The sequence below is a fragment of the Meleagris gallopavo genome, chromosome 5, assembly GCF_905368555.1.
Source record: "Meleagris gallopavo chromosome 5, MGAL_WU_HG_1.1, whole genome shotgun sequence".
NCBI lineage: Eukaryota > Metazoa > Chordata > Aves > Galliformes > Phasianidae > Meleagris > Meleagris gallopavo.
In genome coordinates this window covers 5,254,247-5,270,952 of record NC_139408.1, presented here as the reverse complement: position 1 = coordinate 5,270,952, position 16,706 = coordinate 5,254,247, and the positions used below count along the sequence as shown (strand labels likewise).

The window sequence follows — 16,706 nt, the reverse complement described above, 5'->3', positions numbered from 1 at the left end:
CACTAGCCTTAAGAAGCAGGCGAGTGTCCCCTCGGGTGGGAGCTCACAATGTGCTCGTTCTCAAAGTGTGACCGGTGTTCCAGGGACTGAGCTGGAACTCAGCAGAAGCATCTGAAATAAATGTTTCTGTGCACGTTTGTTCAAACTGAGTGTTCTCTCTGGCCAGCATGCCTCATTGCACAGCAATTCCTGTAGTCTGCTAATAACGTTGGCAGATAACATTGGCTAGATTCTCACATGAAGGTAGAACACTTCAATGCATGGATGAGACCTCCTTCAACACAATGCACTTTCATCTATTCCTATGAAAGCCATTAAGCTTTCCACAAAAAGTTGAGATGTACACAAACAACTTTTTAATAGCAATTATTTTACAAGGGGCTTGTGACCATTTTAACACATTCATTTCAATTTACAGTATGAATGACAACACAATATGAAACAACAGCTTTAGTTGAATGGCATTGGCATGCCACAAAAGAACAGTATATGTGATAACACTATGCATACCATTTACATGTTCCTATTCAATTTTGAGATTTAGAGCCATGACCCCAAAGTCCTTTCTCTCAGCTTTGTCTTTGCATTTTGCAAGGTGCTTGCAGTGATTAGTGGAAAAGCTCTCTCACCCTAAATGTCCTTCTGAAGCTGCTCCTCACTTTCCTGTTTCTCAAGCTGTAGATCAAGGGGTTCAGCATGGGGACCAAGAGCGTGTAGAAGACTGCTGAGATTTTCTCCTGCTCCACTGAGTAGCTGGAGCTGGGCTGGATGTAGCTAAAAGTAAGGGCTCCAAAGAAAATGGTGATGACTGTCAGGTGAGAGGCACAGGTGTGGAAGATTTTCTTCCCGCCATCATCTGGAAGAGCATATACATGAGCATATATCCCTTCCACCTTGGGATAATTCTGTAATTCTATGATTCTAGTGTTCATTGATCTTCGAGGCAGTCTTATATTGGGGTGTGATATTAATCCAGTTTGAAGTACATAAGCAAACACAGAGGCATGGAAAGCTCTGGTCAGAAATACCTTCAGATTCCACATCTTCAGTAAAGCATATACAACTAAGTCCTTCTGATTAGAAATCTCTGGCTTATACATGGATACATGGCTCCTGCTTCTTGTGCATCTGCTAAATGGAAAGACTTGCAATGCCTCTAGAACCCCAGGCGTGTAGAATTATCTCAAATGAAACTGCTTGCAGAATTGTTAACATGGGACAGGAGAATTTTTTTTCCCTGAGTCTCATTCTTCATCTGCCTTCTCTTGTTCCAACCAGTTAAATCATTGGATTCACTAAGAGTTGGCCTCTGAAGTATCTTCCACCATCCCTCTTAGACTGTATCTTTGGAAATACATATAGAAGACTCAATTTGTTGTTGCAACAGCTCTTTGACCTGGGGATGTGCTTTCAGACCTGCAAGTCATTGCAAATCTAAGATGTACAAAGCAAGCTGGCAAACCTGGCTTCCCATTTATACCTGGACAACGTAAATGAATTGTGCTTCTGCCATCCATACTATTTTTATTATTGTTACTATTATTGCTGTCATAGTGAAAAGCAGCTCTGCTAATGCAAAAGGTACAAAGACAAAATTAAAGCTCCTAATCCTTCACTCTTTGCATTTACTTTTCAACCAGAGCAATTACCAACTAATCCACACAGAATATTTTCTTGTTACTCATAAATGATCTTATGAAAACCAAAAAAAAATTTTATTTACTTTCTTAATAATCAGTTGTTTCTATAACTCATGCCTGACTGCTGCATTCTTCTCTGCAATTTTAACCTTTAAGTAAATCTTGGTAACATTTTACAACATATACTGAAGTTGCTTTCACATGTTTTGACATAGGTTAAGGAAAATGAATGCTGTTCCACATACAATAAATTTCAGACTAGGAAATACTCTCTTCAAAATAGCACTTAAATACAGATAAAATGTATTTGCCATTGCATCTGGGTGGAAATATAAAACTGAATATGTGCTTAAGTGGTTTCTTATTTAGACTTTTCTGTGAATCATGCCTTAAAAATGAGAATGGGATCTCACTAGACAGCCTAAGTTTCAGTAAAGCCAGATGTTAGTGGCTATGACTCTGCGTAGAGCATCCTTTACCTCTTTGTTCCTCCAGCTGTAGATGAAGGGGTTCAGCATAGGGATCACCACAGTGTAGAACAAAGATACAACTTTGTCCTTGTCCAGAGAGAAGCTCTTGACAGGTCGCAAGTACATGAAGATGGCAGTTCCATGGAACAAAGAGACAGCCATCAGGTGAGAGGTGCAGGTGGAAAAAGTTTTGTATTTGCTCTCCTTGGAGCGGATCCTCAGCACAGTCAGAATAATGAAAATATATGAGATAAGGGTGGAAATTATATTGATCACCATAAACAAGCTGCCAAAAATGAAAACCAGCAGCTCATTGAGAGCGGTACTGGAAGAAGAAATCAGGAAGAGTGGGCTGATATCACAGAAGAAATGGTTTAGCACATTTGAAGAGCAAAAGGATAGTTTTAGCAAGCCACTGGTGTGCATCAGAGAGTTGAGGAAGGCCAAGAAGTACAAACCTTTCACCAGCCTCCAGCAGACTGCCTTGGTCATGATGACAGTATAAAGCAGAGGTTTACAGATGGCCACATACCGGTCATATGCCATCACAGCTAGCAGCAGGCACTCTGAGATTGACAACAAAACAAAGCTAAAGTACTGCAGAATGCAACCTCCATATGAAATTGTTTTTGTTTCTTCCAAAAACGTGGCCAACATTTTGGGAGTGATGACTGTAGAATAAGCAGCATCTGTGAATGATAGATTTTGCAGGAAAATATACATTGGTGTTTGAAGCTGGATGTCTATGCTGATTAATGCAGTGAGACCCAGATTTGTCATCAAAGTGGTGATGTAGATGGCTAAAAACACCACGAGGAGAGGCATCTGCAGCCTTGGATTGTCTGTCAATCCAGACAGAATGAATGTGGTTGGTGCTGTGCAGTTTTCTGAAGCCATCAGGCTTGGCTGGTGTGCTGTCTCCCATCAAGAAAAATAGGAAAGACGATAAAGGGTTTGTTAGTGCTTAGAAATTACTGGGGTAAGGAAACATGCAGTACTGGCCTCCATTATCACAGCAGGCACACAGCAGAGACTTGAGAAAACCCCAAGTTCCAAAAATGCATTTTGCTATGAGAAATAACTCTACCTAAATAATGAAATCTTATTTACCCATTCATTTATTCCACCCAAACCAGCTATCCAAAATCTTGATGTTTGTTAGGAGTTCAGTTGCATGGGCTCTCTTTCTCTGCAGCGAGTGGAGACATCAGATTAATCATGTTCTTGGGTGAGGACATAAGTGTTTTTGTTGACACGAGTAGAACCTACAAGAGAAATGATTTAAGTTGCTATCAAATATAAGGCCCACTCTGTGTGTGGCAGATGAATTTTACTGGTCTGTAAATACCTGTAGACTTCTTATATGTAGCAGAGAGAAGTAAGGCACCATGGAATGCATCACATCTACTCCATGCACTTCTATGATATATATCTGAGATGAGAATCTGAGGGCATAATGCTTACAATGTTTGCCTATGTACCCCAAAGTCAAGACAGATCCTAAAGCCTAGTGCTTTTCCATATCTGTTCTTATCCTCTGCTTGTTCCTTTTAGCCATACAGGAGAAGTGTTCAAGCAATCCAGTTTGGAAAGGGAAAAATCCCAGAAAGTCCACAGTTATAGATAAAAAGCAATTGTAAAAGTAAGGTAAGAAGATAAAGCTTGTCATTTTCTTCTACACTGTCTTACTCCACTTAATGCAGAGACATAGCTTTGTAACTGAAACTTAATTCAGGCACGTGTATGATAGTTCTATAGAATGAAGCCGTCAACACACAACTTTCAAAATGCTTTTCAGACAACTATTTTTTACAGGAAACAGGAAGAGTTGTCCAGCTCATTTATGCCTTGCCATTTTCCTCTCATTTTTAACTTTTATTGGCAGGAGGCAGGCATTTAGGTGCATCTTTTTGTTAATATACTCTGAAAACGTCTAAAGCATTTATGTATTTGACAGCCAGATCACAGAAGCATGGCTACTGTACTTCTCAGCTCCTGGAAGAAATGAGGTGATTACATTACAACATCATCTTAAGAAGCCTTACAGTATTTCTGATAGTTGACGGTGTTGCTTGTTATGACATTTAGCTGACCCGATTAATGCTGTTAGTGTTCTGTTACAGTGTACTCTAGTCTTAGTAATGGCACAAAGGTTTGGAAGCTTATAGCAAAATGGTCCACTCATCTAAATCTCTCTTTGCATTCTATTCTGAGCTGATCTTTGCTACAGATTTGTAGCTGGGATCAAAGTTTGTCTTTGGTGAAATCACAGAAGCATAGAACTAGAGAAATGATGGGTTAGAAGTGACCTTAAAGATCGTCCAGCCCCAACCCACGCTGTGGGCTGGTTAACTTCCACCAGATCAGGCTGCCTAGAGCCCCATTCATCCTGGCATTGGGCTGATGATATTGGGGCCACAAAAGGACAACTTCAGCAAGCCGCAAGTGTTATAATGAGTAGCAATAAGTTACAGAGTCCCCCTGTGTATGATCCAGCCAGCGGGCAAACACAGACTCTCCTGGCCATAAGAGTGGTATAAAGCGGTGGGCTACATATAGTGACGCAGCGGTCATAAGTCATTGTAGCCAGCAAAAATCCTTCTGTATGTGGTCAGAAACACAACATATGAGAAATAATTGGCAAGACATGCTGAGTAAGAAATAGTCTTATTCTCCACTGAGAAGTTTACTAATATCCTCGGAATAAAAACAGAAGAAAAACAGAGATCCATGATGGACAAGTGCATGGGTGTCAATCATGCTGGATGTCAACCATGATCAAGCTGAGCATGTCTGGGAGATGAGAACTGGTCCCTCTTCTTATGACTGAACCTATATTTTGTTCAGAAGCTACTCATACAAAATACATAAATAACCTACATTTTTAGACATCTGGGTCCGTTGTTAGATCAGAGGAGACTTTCCCAGGCAATCAGACAGTTATCATTTCCATGTCTAAATGTAATCCAGACTTCCAAATCAACTAGGGTGCTCATGCAATCCATGCATGATCAAGAGCAATGGAAGCAACTACTTATCCAATTCATTTCATCCTCAGTTGTGAAGGGAGTGAGCAAGCTGGAGGCCTACCAGTAGGCTGAATTACCCTCTGGGGAGTCCTGTCTTTTTCCATTAACAAAAAAGCAGTTGAGATGTTTAGACTGAATGTAATTAGTGGAGAATTCTGAAGCTCCGTTAAATCTCTGGCACAGTGTCTATTCCTATTTTTGTGTACAACAATTGCTCTTAATGGTTTAAGCTAACCTGACCATCTTGCTCACATGGAAACACACAACTTAGAAAAGAAAACAAAAAATAATGTTTTGAGGCCTCTGGGTGTGAAATTCAAAGAACAGGATTGTTTTCTCCAGCCTTTCTTGTGCATTCATACCTGGATTTTTTAGAGGAGGTTGTTGGGATGTGTTTGTCAGACACGCAGAGCAGGAGACCTGTCAAGGTCTGTATGGCAGCTCTGTGCTAGAATTGGCAAGGACGTACCTGGATTGTAAGGCTCAGAAACACTTCTTTCGCCAATCCTGAACTTCCAAACACTCCAGCACTGCAGATCTGAATCAGATCTCCCTCTGAAGGATGCCATCACAGCCTATGTCTGCCCACAGAAAGGTACCTTCATGGCTAGTTTTCAGCTGGGTGCTCCAGGCTCCATCATGACTTTTTGTCTAAGTGATGTCTCTGCTCTGTGGATTCTCCTTAGAGAAGATATGCAACTAAAGGAAACATCAGGACCTGCTACTGCAAACATTTGCTCCTTGGGCTCTTAGGAACTGAACAAACAACGGAGTCTTTTTTGGCTAATATGTTTCAGATCGAACTCAAAGGACATAATTACAGAGTCCTTGTGGGAGTCCTCTAATAGGCAGACAGAGGTCTTGTCTCCCACAGCTGCTCACAATCCTCTACAGCCCCATTTAGGGCAAATCCTGTTTGCTTTACTAAGACAAAGGAATGGGGAAGGATGCCTTAGGAATATTGTATGTCTGTAGGACACTGGAAAATCAGCGGAACACACAGGAACCCAGACGTTTAGGTCTATTAACCTGATGCTGGTCACTTCTCAGACAGTCTGCACTCTCATCCCCTCACTCGTGCGGCTGCGTATCTTGTAGAGCATGGGCACTGCAGAGGCAGAGTGCTGTTCTTTCTGGCCGATGTGTCCTTTGGGTGGACTCAGTGTTCAACGTATACCGAGAACTCATGCTGGATGCCCTGTAGTGCGAGGGCTCATTGCTCTGGTTACTTGTTTCTCACACAGATGTTGTGCTGTGTTTGGATGACTGAAAGAGAATGCATGACCCCGTAATAATACCTGGTCACGCAACTTGACCCATCCTAAATTCAGATCTTCAGCTGATGGAGAATCCGTCAGAAGTGGAACGTTATACTTGGTTGATTACAGCTGCTGATGAAAGCCAAGCAAAACATTGCGTAATTTCAGAAATGCCAGTTTCTGTGCCTAACTACCTGAGAGAATAGGTGTTCTCTTTTGGAAAATAACAAATAGAATATTTTCCTGATGGTCTTCATCCAGTTGAGGATCACCAAACTAGTCACACTTACAAAGTGCACGTGTTCCCCTGAGTAAGGAACCTACAGATGTCCACAGGACAAAAAGTAAAAAACTGTTGTCAAGCAGACCAACCCAAGTCTCATCCAGGACTTTTTAGAAGATAGGTGGAAAAGTGGAACGGATGGATTGTGTTACTTTCACATTACGTTTCTCTCCTTCAGGAAAGATCTGATCGCCTCTTTAAATGGCAGGAGCCTGAGGCAGAGAAAAGAAGCTGCAAATAGATTTCTGAAGAGTTCTGCAGATGTAATAACAAAATTCACAAAGCCCAAGAAGCAATCTCAAAAAAAGAAGAAAAAGAAGAAAAAGAAAAAAAAGAAAAAAAAAAAGGTTGTACAAAATATGAAAAAAAAGCATTTGTAAAGCATTTCATAGAATCAGAGAACCGTAGGATTGTTTGGGTTGGAAGGGACCTTGAAGAACATCTGGTTCCAACCCCCCTGTAATTTCAGTCATTATCTTTCATTGTTTTTCTTAGCCCCTTTTCAATGACCTTCAGAAGCAATCTCTCTTTGATCTCTCTTTGTTCTGCTTGCTTTTGCTTGCAGTCACCAGATGAAGAGTTAGAGAAGGAGGAAGGAATGCGTCTGAGAAATGTCAATCATGGAAATGTCTTTAAATTTGCGGGGTTGCAGTGGTGGGGAGAAGGAGCTCTCACTGTCAGGAGCCTGCAAGACCTCCGGAATGTGTGCTGGAAAGCCAGACTTACTCTGTACATAGGAAGCACAGCAAGGGGGGAGCACAAGCCCTGTTCAAAGCTCTCGTCAGCAGATTCCACCTGAGCAACCTCTGCAAAGCTTTAGTACAGCTTCTGTGGACCGAGCTGGTAAAGGTTCCGTCTCCAAGACTTCAGCCAGTCAGAGCTTGTTCACCGTCCTGACTAAAGCCCTGGCGTGTGTATGAGAAAGAAATCACACTGTGGTCCTCAAAGCACTCACTCTGCGAGCAAAACACCACTCCATTTTATAAGCCACTCTCTGGAGGGTTTCCGCTGGTATAATTGCCCATGTCTCATGCTTCCAAAGCATGTAAGATGGAGTTTCCTCTCTTTATTTCCCTCTTAGATAACTTGAGTCACCTTTCGAATTGCCCAGTTGCTAAATTTTCACAACACTCACACATACTCTGAATGTTGCCAAGGTATGCCAGTAGTAGCTCTTGTTTTGTACTAATCCTTGAGACAGCAGCAGGGGATGATGACAGCAGTCACAAGGAATAGTTGAAGCCTTGAGGTGCGATCGAGGTACCTAAATCTGCACAGACAAAAATTCAAAATGTTGAGCTTGGCAGGTTAACACGTTAGCTCTTTGTACAGCCCACAGAGAAAACAGTCAGCTTCAGAGACAAGTGCTTCTAATCTGTTTTAAGACTCCTTTCTTGAAAAGGATTGCACAAATTTGAATGTGCCCATGTCTCTTTTGTAACCCATTGGTTACAAAAATGGAGCAAGCTTGCAAGAGATATCCAAACATAAACATTTAATCAAGAAGGATTAATCCCACATTGGTGTCCAAAGACTTCAAAGAGGAGACAGCTGACCTCTACGATGGAGAGCTTCAGTAAGGCCAGAGTAAGAGGATTCATTTGTGTGTCTTTCCCTATTACACACCCTTCAATTAGCAATCTTCACAACATGTCTTTTACACACTAATGTAAAAGATTCAGGAACCCAGCCATTCGTGGAACATTTTTTGCATGTGTAGAACAGTGAGTTACAAATGGCCATCTAGCAGTCATATGCCACTGCAGCCAGCAGAAACATCTCAGTGGTGGCAAAAAGTGCAAAGAAGCCAAGCTGTATACGGCATCCACTGTACGACACTCCCTTTGATACCTTTAAAAAGCTGAGCAGCATATTGGGAGTAGCAGTGGAAAAAAAGCAGACACCTAAGAAGAATATATTTCTAAGGAGGAAGTATAAAAGAGTGTGCAGTTGTCTAGTTGGAGACCTACCAGTGTTCCCCAGGGGTCCGTGCCAGGTCTGGTCTTGCTCAATATCTTCATCAATGACCTGGATGAAGGGATAGAGTCCACGCTCAGAAAGTTTGTGTTGATACAAAGCTGGGAGGAGTGGCTGACACACTGGGAGGCTGTACTACCATTGAACTAAACCTGGACCGACTGGAGAGTTGCACAGGGAGGTTTATTTACAACAAGAGCAAGTGTAGGGTCCTGCACTTGGGGTGAGATAACCATATGCATCAGTACAGGTTAGGGATGACTTGTTGGAAGACTTGTAGGTCCTTCCCTGTAGAAAGGATCCCTGGGGGTCCTGGTGGGCATCAGGATGGCCATGAGCCAGCAGTGTACCCTTGTGGGCAAGTAGACCAACAACATCCTGGGCTGCATTAAAACATGTGCAGCCAGCAGGTCAAGAGAGGTGATCCTCCTCCTCTACTCTGCCGTGGAGAGGACACATTTAGACTACTGCATCCAGTTCTGGGCTTTCCCGTTCAAAAAAGACAGGGATCTCCTAGAAGATGTCCATTTGAAGGCCACAAAGATGATAAAGGGCCTGGAGCATCTCCTTGATGAGGAAAGGCAGAGTAACCTGGATCTGTTCAGCCAGGAGAAAGGAAGGCTGGGGAGGAGGGGAAGGGGGGAATCTGATAGATGTTTATAAATATAGTGATAGGACAAGGAGCAATGGCCTAAAACTTGAACATAGGAAGTTCCATGCAATCACGCAGAGGGGCTTCATCACTTCTTTAGGATGATGGAGCACAGGGACAGGTTGCCCAGAGAGGTTGTGGAGTATCCTTCTATGGAGATATACAAGACTCATGTGGATGCCTACCTGTGTGACCTATTGTGGGGTACCTGCAGGGGGTTGGATTTCATGATCTTATTAAGTCCCTTCCAACCTCTGCAATTCTGTGATTCTGTAATTCTGTGAAGGCTGAGACCCATCTGTAAATAAATCTGTCAAAGGAGATCAAAGATAACAAGGAAGTCTATGGAAAAACAAAAGTCTAGTGATAATGTGGGTCCAGTACAGAATGAAGTAGGTGCCCTGCTAACAGGAGACGCTCAGAAAGCAGAAATGATGAATAAAATAGAAATTTAGAGTTATTTTGATTTCACAAAGACTTACTAGACCTCTTGCTGCTCCTCAGTTGTGTTCAGGACAAGGAATGTCAGGATATAACAATCATCTCATTCGGTAGTCACCTACAATTTATATTTATTTCTGTAATAACATTCTGCTGGAAGAAGGGAACCAGTCTCAACCTGCCCTTAAAAATCCCTTTCTCTTGGATAAAAAAGACAAAGAGGTGGAAATAACCTCAAATGCACATTTATATTTTTCTGTCCAGATACAGTCAATACAATCAAAGCCACTTTGACACTGAGACAACTCATTTACGAGCAACAGTCATGAGTGTCCATGAGTACACTGAGATGAGATGCATCTTGGTGACATATAGACACCTACATGTCCTGTTCCAAATGTTTGTTCTGTGAGCTGAGTCACACCATGGGGCAGGATTGTATCCTCAGCACGCATCTACTGCTGATTTTCTGGCATTGTGAGTGCAGTGGCACTACAGCAGAGACACATTAATACAAAATCCATGTAAATCTATTCTCTTCCTTTCCTTGCCTTGCTCTGTATCTCAGGGCAGAGATCTCCACATCTCATCTCTACATACAGAGAAGTTGTTTTTGTGGATTTGCTCACCTCTCCTCTATGATGCTACACTGAGCTTCTTGTTTAAGATCTGAGTGCCTCCAGTTCTCTCCACACTGAAGATGTGCCAAGGGGAGAGACTGACTTCACTCGTGTTGCACTGAACATATAGTTGGACTCACCAGTGAGAGCATCTCCAGTGAGATTTCCCTTGGACAGAGCAGGGAACTGGAACCAGAAAAATACGTGCCACACTAGTAGAGAGGAAGGTTTGTGCTCTTCTACTTGTTATAGCGTACTGTCAACCTGAAGCTTTAAAAGGAAAATAATACCTCAAATTGGATTGAGGAAAATAAATGCTGTTACACATGCAATAAACTTCAGATCAGCAAATACTCTCCTCATAATAACACTAAAATTCACTAAAACATATTTAATATGTAAAGACAACAAACATTTAAAACTGAATATGAACGTGTATGGTTTCTTCTATAAACTTATTGGTAAATCATCCATTTCAGTTCAAAATGGGATCTCACTAGACAACCTAAGCTCAGTGAAGCCAGATGTTAGTGGCTATGATTCTGCGTAGAGCACCCTTTACCTCCTTGTTCCTCCAGCTGTAGATGAAGGGGTTCAGCATAGGGATCACCACAGTGTAGAACAAAGATGCAATTTTGTCCTTGTCCAGAAAGAAGCTCTTGATAGGTCGCAAGTACATGAAGATGAAGGTTCCATGGAACAAAGAGACAGCCATCAGGTGAGAGGTGCAGGTGGAAAAAGCTTTGTATTTGCTCTCCTTGGAGCGAATCCTCAGCACAGTCAGAATAATGAAAATATATGAGATAAGGGTGGAAATTATATTGATCACCATAAACAAGCTGCCAAAAATGAAAACCAGCAGCTCATTGAGAGCGGTACTGGAAGAAGAAATCAGGAAGAGTGGGCTGATATCACAGAAGAAATGGTTTAGCACATTTGAAGAGCAAAAGGATAGTTTTAGCAAGCCACTGGTGTGCATCAGAGAGTTGAGGAAGGCCAAGAAGTACAAACCTTTCACCAGCCTCCAGCAGACTGCCTTGGTCATGATGACAGTATAAAGCAGAGGTTTACAGATGGCCACATACCGGTCATATGCCATCACAGCTAGCAGCAGGCACTCTGAGATTGACAACAAAACAAAGCTAAAGTACTGCAGAATGCAACCTCCATATGAAATTGTTTTTGTTTCTTCCAAAAACGTGGCCAACATTTTGGGAATGATGACTGTAGAATAAGCAGCATCTGTGAATGATAGATTTTGCAGGAAAATATACATTGGTGTTTGAAGCTGGATGTCTATGCTGATTAATGCAGTGAGACCCAGATTTGTCATCAAAGTGGTGATGTAGATGGCTAAAAACACCACGAGGAGAGGCATCTGCAGCCTTGGATTGTCTGTCAATCCAGACAGAATGAATGTGGTTGGTGCTGTGCAGTTTCCTGAAGCCATCAGGCTTGGCTGGTGTGCTGTCTGCAGGAGGAGGGGTGATAAAGCTTTTATTAGTGCTTAGAAATTAATGAGGTAAGGAAACGTGCAGTGCTCGCATCCATTATCAACAAGTACACAGCAGAGACTTGGGAAATCCCCAGTTCCTAAAATGCATTTTGCTATGAGAAATAACTCTACCTAGATAACAAAATCTTATTTACCCATTCATTTATTCCACCCAAACCAGCTATCCAAAATCTTGAGGTTTGTTAGGAGTTCAGTTGCATAGGCTCTCTTTCTCTGCAGTGAGTGGAGACATCAGATTAATCATGTTCTTGGGTGAGGACAAAAGTGTTTTTGTTGACCAGAGAAGAATATAGACCTGATACAATTTTAGGGAGCATTCATATCAATATAAAGCCATGTAAAGCTATGTACGGCAGCCAAACTTGTCTTCAAAGACTTCCAGACTTCTTACATTTAGCAGAGAGAAGTAAGGCACCAGTAGGATGGCATTCATCACATCTACTCCACGCACTTGTAAGATACGTATCTGAGGATAAGAATCTAATGGCAAGAAACCTACAAGAGTTACTTATGGATGCCACGTCAAGATGTGATGTCAGTCCTACATCCTAGGGCAAACATGCTATTCAGTACCTGTGCTTATCCTGTGTTCACTCCTTTCAGTTGCACAGGAGAAGGATTCAAGCTATGCAAGCTAGAAAGGAAAACAACCCAGAAGGTCCCCAGTTATTGATTAGAGTCTTTGTAAAAAAGGACACAAACTGCTTTACTCTCTTCTAGAAAGTCTCAGCCCATTTGATGCAGAGACATGCCTTTGTGACTAAGACTTAATTCAGTTCTGCAGTTGTGCAGAATCAACAGGCAACTTATAGCAGATACCTACTTTGCAAAACTAACTTCAGTGAGGACTAATTTTCACAGAAAGTGATAAGAGCTATCCAGCTTCTTTATGTCTTGCTCATACCTCTGATTTTTAATCCTTGTGTCCAGAAGGCAGGCTCATAGCTGCAGAGCTGTGTTAGTACACTCAGAAAATGTCTGAAGCAATTATATATTGGACAGCCAGACCACAGTAGCGTGGCAATTATCCTGTACTTCACATCCCCTGAGAGAGAGGAGCTAATTACATCACAGCGACATCTTAAGAAGCTTTATGGTATTTCTGATGCTTTTAGGTGTTGCTTGTTGTCAGTGGTTGCAGTCTGTGGAGACCAGAGTTGATTACAGTGAAGAAAATCTGTTACTGTGTTCTTCAGACTTTGGTTAGATCCCAGAATCACGGAAACACAGAATGGTTGGGTTGGAAGGTCCACAAATCCCCCCCAGCCCCAATCCCTGTCATGGGCTGGTTGCCTCTGAACCCAAACAGGCTGCCCAGGACTCTCCCCCACCTGGCCTCAGGGACCTCTGGGGATGGGGCATTCACAGCTTCTTCTGCACAGCCTGGGCTATTACCTTGCTACCCTCTGAATAAAGGATTTTCCCTGAATGTCTGTTCTACACCTCCTCTCTTCAAGTTTAAAACCATTCTCCCTTGTCTTATCACTATCAGACTGCATACAATGTTCATCTCCCTCTTTTTTACAAGCTCTTTCAAGTAATGGAAGGCCACAGTGAAGACTCCTGGAGCCTTCTCTAAAAAGCCTCACTTCTTCAGCCTGGAGGCTGACACAAGGAGGGATATTCTTATATAGTCACATTAATCTATCTTATTCTAAGATAGTTTAATACTTAATTAGCCTCTGAGTCATCCTGTTCCGTGTATATGCAGAGTGGGAGATGACTCCAGAAGATGTTTGAGAATACCTATGTCTTCTTACTGCCTGAGTCTAACTTCTGTTCTTCATTGGTGTATAGAAATCTAAGGTCCCACCATGCCTAGCATTAGGTGTACATTCCAGCCTTGTCTTTCCAGCTGCCTTACTGACAAAGACCATCTTTAGAGATGATTCAGCTAAAGTTTCTCAGACACCAGTACATCTGCATTGGCAGAAGGAAACTAGAAGGCTTTTCCAGAGTGAACGTGTAGTCTTTAATTTCTCATTATCGGTCTATGATATGGCTATCATCTGTATATGCTTTCTTTCTAGGCAGTGAAGAAAGATAGACTGTCTGAAGGGTAATATGGGCATAATTCAGCCACAACCGTAAAAATACTGACATTTCCCCAACTGCCCCCCCGTTGTGTCTCTAAAGGGTCCCTGAGTAAATCAGCTTGCATGTAGTTGTGTGATTTTCGGATTTCATGTATGTCAGTGAAAACACTATTACGTTACAGCACGTGGAATGTTGAACAGCTAATTAAAATTGCTTTAATCTCTGTTTCTTTCACCAGCTTCTGCATATTGCACAACTCCTTGGTATGGAGCTTCATGTATTCCGTTTGTAGAACAGGGCAAGACACATTGCCTTGAACAGCTACATAAAACTGTGAGCACAGGAATCCCATATTTCAGCTGATTCCTGTAATTAATCACAGCAAATAATCATCTCAATTTTTTTGCAGTTTGAATACACGTCAGTATGAAATGAGGGAAGAACTCTAGTTGAGTTGCTTTGAGACACCTGTTCCTGCTTGAAAGAGGATGTTCAAGGCACTCTGCTTTGGAAAATGAAGTTAGATCTTCACACTGTCCCAGAATAATACCACAAAAGACAAATGTACTCGATAATTCAAGTGATTCAAAAGTGGATTGCATACCTTTTCTTGCTGTTTCCATAGAAGTTAATTAATAATGTCCTGGGCCCCAGAGAAAGCAGATGGCTGGTGACAACCATCTTCCTCTTGTGTTGTTTCAGGAAAGGGTAGCACAGTGAGAACTGATTAGCAAGCAAACATAACATCAAATCTAACCTAACAGTGTCCATCCACGCAATTTGCACATCCTTCTTCACCTAGAGATTTGATACTATCACCATCCAAAAGCCCAGTTAGTCCACTGAATGACAGCCAGGTATGCTCATTAACTTTGTTCAAGTGTTTTCATGCAAAAATCAGCACTTTAGGAATCTGTTTCTCTTTACTCAGAAGGCAGCTCTCTAAACATGAGCTATGCAATTGTCCCTTCCTAGAAACATTTTAAATGAGGCCATGTGGTCAAGCAGATCACACCTTCTCTAGCAAATATTGTCTCCATGAAAAAATAAAGGTTCTGTTCTGTTTAATAACACAGGCACACAAACATGAAACCACCCTTTCACAACAGACAGTGTCTTGGGGAGAAGGCAGGTACATGAGAAGAGGTCAACAAACAGTTCAGATCTTGTGATTGCCAGTCACATTCAGAGGCAGTTCAAGGCCTCCTGCTTTGGAAAAAGCAAGAAGTTAAATCTTCATACTATTGCAGAAGAGTTTCTCAAAAGAAAAGTGTACTTGATAGTACTATACATGTCACTTACTTGTTGCAACACACGATGAATTTAAGTATTTGGAACTATAACCCCAAAGTCCTTTCTCTCAGCTTTGTCTTTGCATTTTGCAAGGTGCTTGCAGTGATTAGTGGAAAAGCTCTCTCATCCTAAATGTCCTTCTGAAGCTGCTTCTCACCTCCCTGTTTCTCAGGCTGTAGATCAAGGGGTTCAGCATGGGGATCAGGAGCGTGTAGAAGACTGCTGAGATTTTCTCCTGCTCCATTGAGTAGCTGGAGCTGGGCTGGATGTAGCTAAAAGTAAGGGATCCAAAGAAAATGGTGATGACTGTCAGGTGAGAGGCACAGGTGTGGAAGGTTTTCTTCCTGCCATCATCTGACTGGATCTTCAGAATGACAGATAGGATGAGCATATAGGAAACAGTGATGACAAAGAGAGTGAAGCTGATGATATAGTAGAGAAAGCTAATAGCAAAGTCTCATTACGATGGGTATCCGAGCATGCAAGTTGCAACAAGGGAGGGATGTCACAAAAGTAATGATTGATGACATTGGGACCACAGAACGGCAGCCCCAGCAAGCCACAGGTGTGTGTCAGTGAGTTCAGGAGTCCCCCCAGGTATGATCCCACCACCAACTGTGTACAGACTCTCTTAGTCATAACAGTGTTGTAGAGCAGTGGGCTACAGATGGCAACGTAACGGTCATACGCCATTGCAGTTAGCAAGAAGCCCTCCGTGGAGATGAAAACAGCAAAGAAGAAAGTCTGGGAAAGGCACGCAGAATAGGAAATGGTTTTGCTCTGCACGAAGAAGCTCCCCAGCACCCTTGGAGCAAAGACAGTAGCAGAGCAGAGGTCGATCATAGACAAGTTACTGAGGAAGAAATACATGGGAGTGTGAAGCTGGAGATGAGTCCAAATCAAAACGATCATCCCAAGGTTCCCCAGCACAGTGATGATGAGATCACTAAGAAGGTGAAGAAGAGAGGGACCTGCAGCTCTGTGCGATCTGTCAGTCCTAGGAGGATGAACTGCGTGATCCTGCTGTCATTCTTCCCATCCATCTGACACTTGTGGGATGCCCTGGGAGATCTGCTGAATTACAAAGAGTGGTCAGTGTGAAGGAAACGGTGTTCATTACAAACAGAAAATTGAACTGGCCATTTTAGGTTTATTCTGGAACTGTAGCCTGATCATGCCTTCATGCTGATGTGAGAAGGGGTGCCACAAAGATTTGCAGTTGATATTTTGTTTTGTTACACACCTGGTGGAGCATGTAAAATCTATGCAAATACTGCAGCAACAAATGTTCTCTTGAATCTCCAATCTCACATGTAACTGATTAGACTTCAAAAGCTAGTGCTATTGCATATAGGTGTTTTTTGTTTTTTTTTTTTTTTCATAAATGTGACTTTAATCTGGGATTTCTGTCATTTTCCTTTACTAGTCAAAATGTTATGTAGCCAGTCTCCTAGATGTCTTTTACAAAAACAAAACCAGAAGATCAACA

General features: G+C 42.1%; 3 protein-coding genes across 4 annotated transcripts; all 3 read right to left on the bottom strand.

Moving 5' to 3' along the window:
* Window positions 1–608: 608 nt before the first annotated feature.
* LOC100542222 (olfactory receptor-like protein COR4) lies at window positions 609–3,007 on the bottom strand. Of its 2 annotated transcripts, XM_019615308.2 has the most exons (2): window positions 2,320–3,007; window positions 609–859 (listed from the first exon to the last, which is right to left on the bottom strand). In XM_019615308.2, the coding sequence occupies exons 1-2, from the start codon at window positions 3,005–3,007 to the stop codon at window positions 609–611; spliced, it is 939 nt and encodes a 312-aa protein (XP_019470853.2). The 2 variants fall into 2 exon arrangements, with proteins under 2 accessions (XP_019470853.2, XP_085080088.1); XM_085223962.1 differs by lacking the exon at window positions 609–859 and having other exon boundaries at window positions 2,057–3,007.
* A 7,875-nt stretch (window positions 3,008–10,882) lies between these two features.
* LOC104910968 (olfactory receptor-like protein COR4) lies at window positions 10,883–11,821 on the bottom strand. Its single transcript, XM_085226099.1, has one exon. The coding sequence runs from the start codon at window positions 11,819–11,821 to the stop codon at window positions 10,883–10,885; it is 939 nt and encodes a 312-aa protein (XP_085082225.1).
* Window positions 11,822–14,966: 3,145 nt separating this feature from the next.
* LOC100542067 (olfactory receptor 5J3-like) lies at window positions 14,967–16,260 on the bottom strand. The gene is given in 3 exon segments (XM_085226098.1): window positions 14,967–15,640; window positions 15,643–16,158; window positions 16,161–16,260. Coding segments are annotated over 3 exon segments (933 nt in total). The 3' UTR covers window positions 14,967–15,323.
* Window positions 16,261–16,706: the final 446 nt, after the last annotated feature.